This window comes from Galeopterus variegatus, unplaced genomic scaffold (assembly GCF_000696425.1).
Source record: "Galeopterus variegatus unplaced genomic scaffold, G_variegatus-3.0.2 Scaffold835, whole genome shotgun sequence".
Lineage (NCBI taxonomy): Eukaryota > Metazoa > Chordata > Mammalia > Dermoptera > Cynocephalidae > Galeopterus > Galeopterus variegatus.
Genome location: NW_007726946.1, coordinates 53864 through 55942, shown reverse-complemented (window position 1 = coordinate 55942; position 2079 = coordinate 53864). Strand labels below are relative to the sequence as shown.

Here is a 2079-nt window from a genome sequence, read left to right as displayed (position 1 = left end):
ACAGGCAAGTAATACATGTACATGTATGTGTGCTTGTGTGTAAGTACATGATGTATATGTATCCTCCAACGTACACGTACATATATTACATGTATCTTTTTTGCTCTTTTTAGTATACAAACTACTCTGAAACTTTAATAATATAGTTTGGAGATTATTTCATTCAGTTCCTAAACACTTTTATACTTTTATTGGTATAATCATTGGGTGTTTCATATTTTACTTAATCAGTTACTTCCTGCTGCATGCACGTTCTTGCACATATGAATATACCTGCAAGATTAATTCATGTGGTGGAAGTGTTAATCAAAGGGTACATGCACTAGTAATTTTGATAGATGGTCGTATCAGTTTCACCTCCCACAGCTATAGTTTAAAAGTAATGTAGTGTTTTTAAATCAAAGAGAATTTGTACGTAGGAAAACAGTCTCCACAAGTAGAATGTCTAGAGACAAGATAACAGAGCAAAAAATCATTGTGCCAGCATCCTGGGACTCACAGCGACCAATTTATGAGGAACTGAGTGAGCCGTGAGTGGATGGATGATATGAAGAGTAAAAGTAATGATAAAGAGAAAGAGTTGGATGATGTTAAGTTATAGAAGAATGTAGAAGAAGGAAACTGACACTGAGGGTTCACTTTGGGATTTGGTCCTGACCACAGTGCACTGAGACAGGTGTCATTCTGCTCACTTCAGTAGAAGAAAGTTAGAGTTAAGGGTAACACTCATGTATGTTTTGAAATCTGGGGTTAACTTGTTTTACTGGTTCTGGAAGAATGGGTAGGGCTTTGTTTTCCAGAGTTGAGGTTGGTCACAGAAATCATCTTGGGTCTTCACAGTGGAAAGAGGTCAGAAGATCAGTGAGCAGATTGTCATTGGCACGCCTGGGACTGTCCTGGACTGGTGCTCTAAGCTCAAGTTCATTGACCCCAGAAAGATCAAGGTTTTTGTCCTGGATGAGGCTGACGTGATGATTGCTACCCAGGGCCATCAAGATCAGAGCATCCGCATCCAGAGGTAGGAACTCTTGAGCAGAGNCACCGCACTCTACCGAGTGAGCCACAGGCCGGCCCAAAATTTTTACTTATTTTTAAGATAGTTAACACATTCACATGTTTCAGAATTGAAAAGGATCTATAATAGAAACTTTTCTTTCTCCCATGCCCTCCATCCACCTACTTCTCCTCCCTAGAGACAGCCACTACTAACCAGTTTCTCATGTGTCCTACCAGAAATATGGTATGCAGCTACAGGCAAGTAATACATGTACATGTATGTGTGCTTGTGTGTAAGTACATGATGTATATGTACCCTCCAACGTACACGTACATATATTACATGTATCTTTTTTGCTCTTTTTAGTATACAAACTACTCTGAGACTTTAATAATATAGTTTGGAGATTATTTCATTCAGTTCCTAAACACTTTTATACTTTTATNGCTACCCAGGGCCATCAAGATCAGAGCATCCGCATCCAGAGGTAGGAACTCTTGAGCAGAGAGGAACTTCTCACCCTCTTGATCTGTGGCATCTTCTCCCTTTACTTCAAACACCTCTTCTTGCTTCTATCAGGTTCTCTACTGTAGTACTTTCAGTGGCATTTGTTTGATGGGCCATTTCCATGTCAGCACTGACTATGCTCTCAGGCTGGGTTGAGGAAGGCAGCCTAGGGACTCCAACCTCACTCCTGTGCCCACCCCAGCTCTGCTCCTCCTCCTTCCCCCCTTGCAGCCTTCCTGGGGATATAGACCATCCAAGCCTGGGGAGGCTGCATCTGTTGGTTCCAGTGAGAACCTCGGGGTCATGCAAAATGCCTGGGCCTTACCTTGCAGGATGCTGCCCAGGAACTGTCAGATGCTGCTTTTCTCTGCCACCTTTGAAGATTCTGTGTGGAAGTTTGCCCAGAAAGTGGTCCCGGACCCAAACGTTATCAAACTGAAGCGCGAGGAGGAGACATTGGACACCATCAAGCAGTATTACGTCCTTTGCAATAACAGAGACGAGAAGTTCCAGGCCTTGTGTAACCTGTACGGGGCCATCACCATTGCCCAAGCTATGATCTTCTGCCATGTGAG

General features: G+C 42.8%; 1 protein-coding gene across 1 annotated transcript in view; it reads left to right on the top strand.

The window, feature by feature from the left end:
* Window positions 1–2079, top strand: part of LOC103590527 (ATP-dependent RNA helicase DDX19B) — a 65104-nt gene that overhangs the window by 58413 nt on the left and 4612 nt on the right. The window contains exons 9-10 of the mRNA XM_008572768.1: window positions 1444–1484; window positions 1837–2074. Coding sequence (XP_008570990.1) covers window positions 1444–1484; window positions 1837–2074 — 279 coding nt within the window. The remainder of the gene's footprint in view (window positions 1–1443; window positions 1485–1836; window positions 2075–2079) is intronic.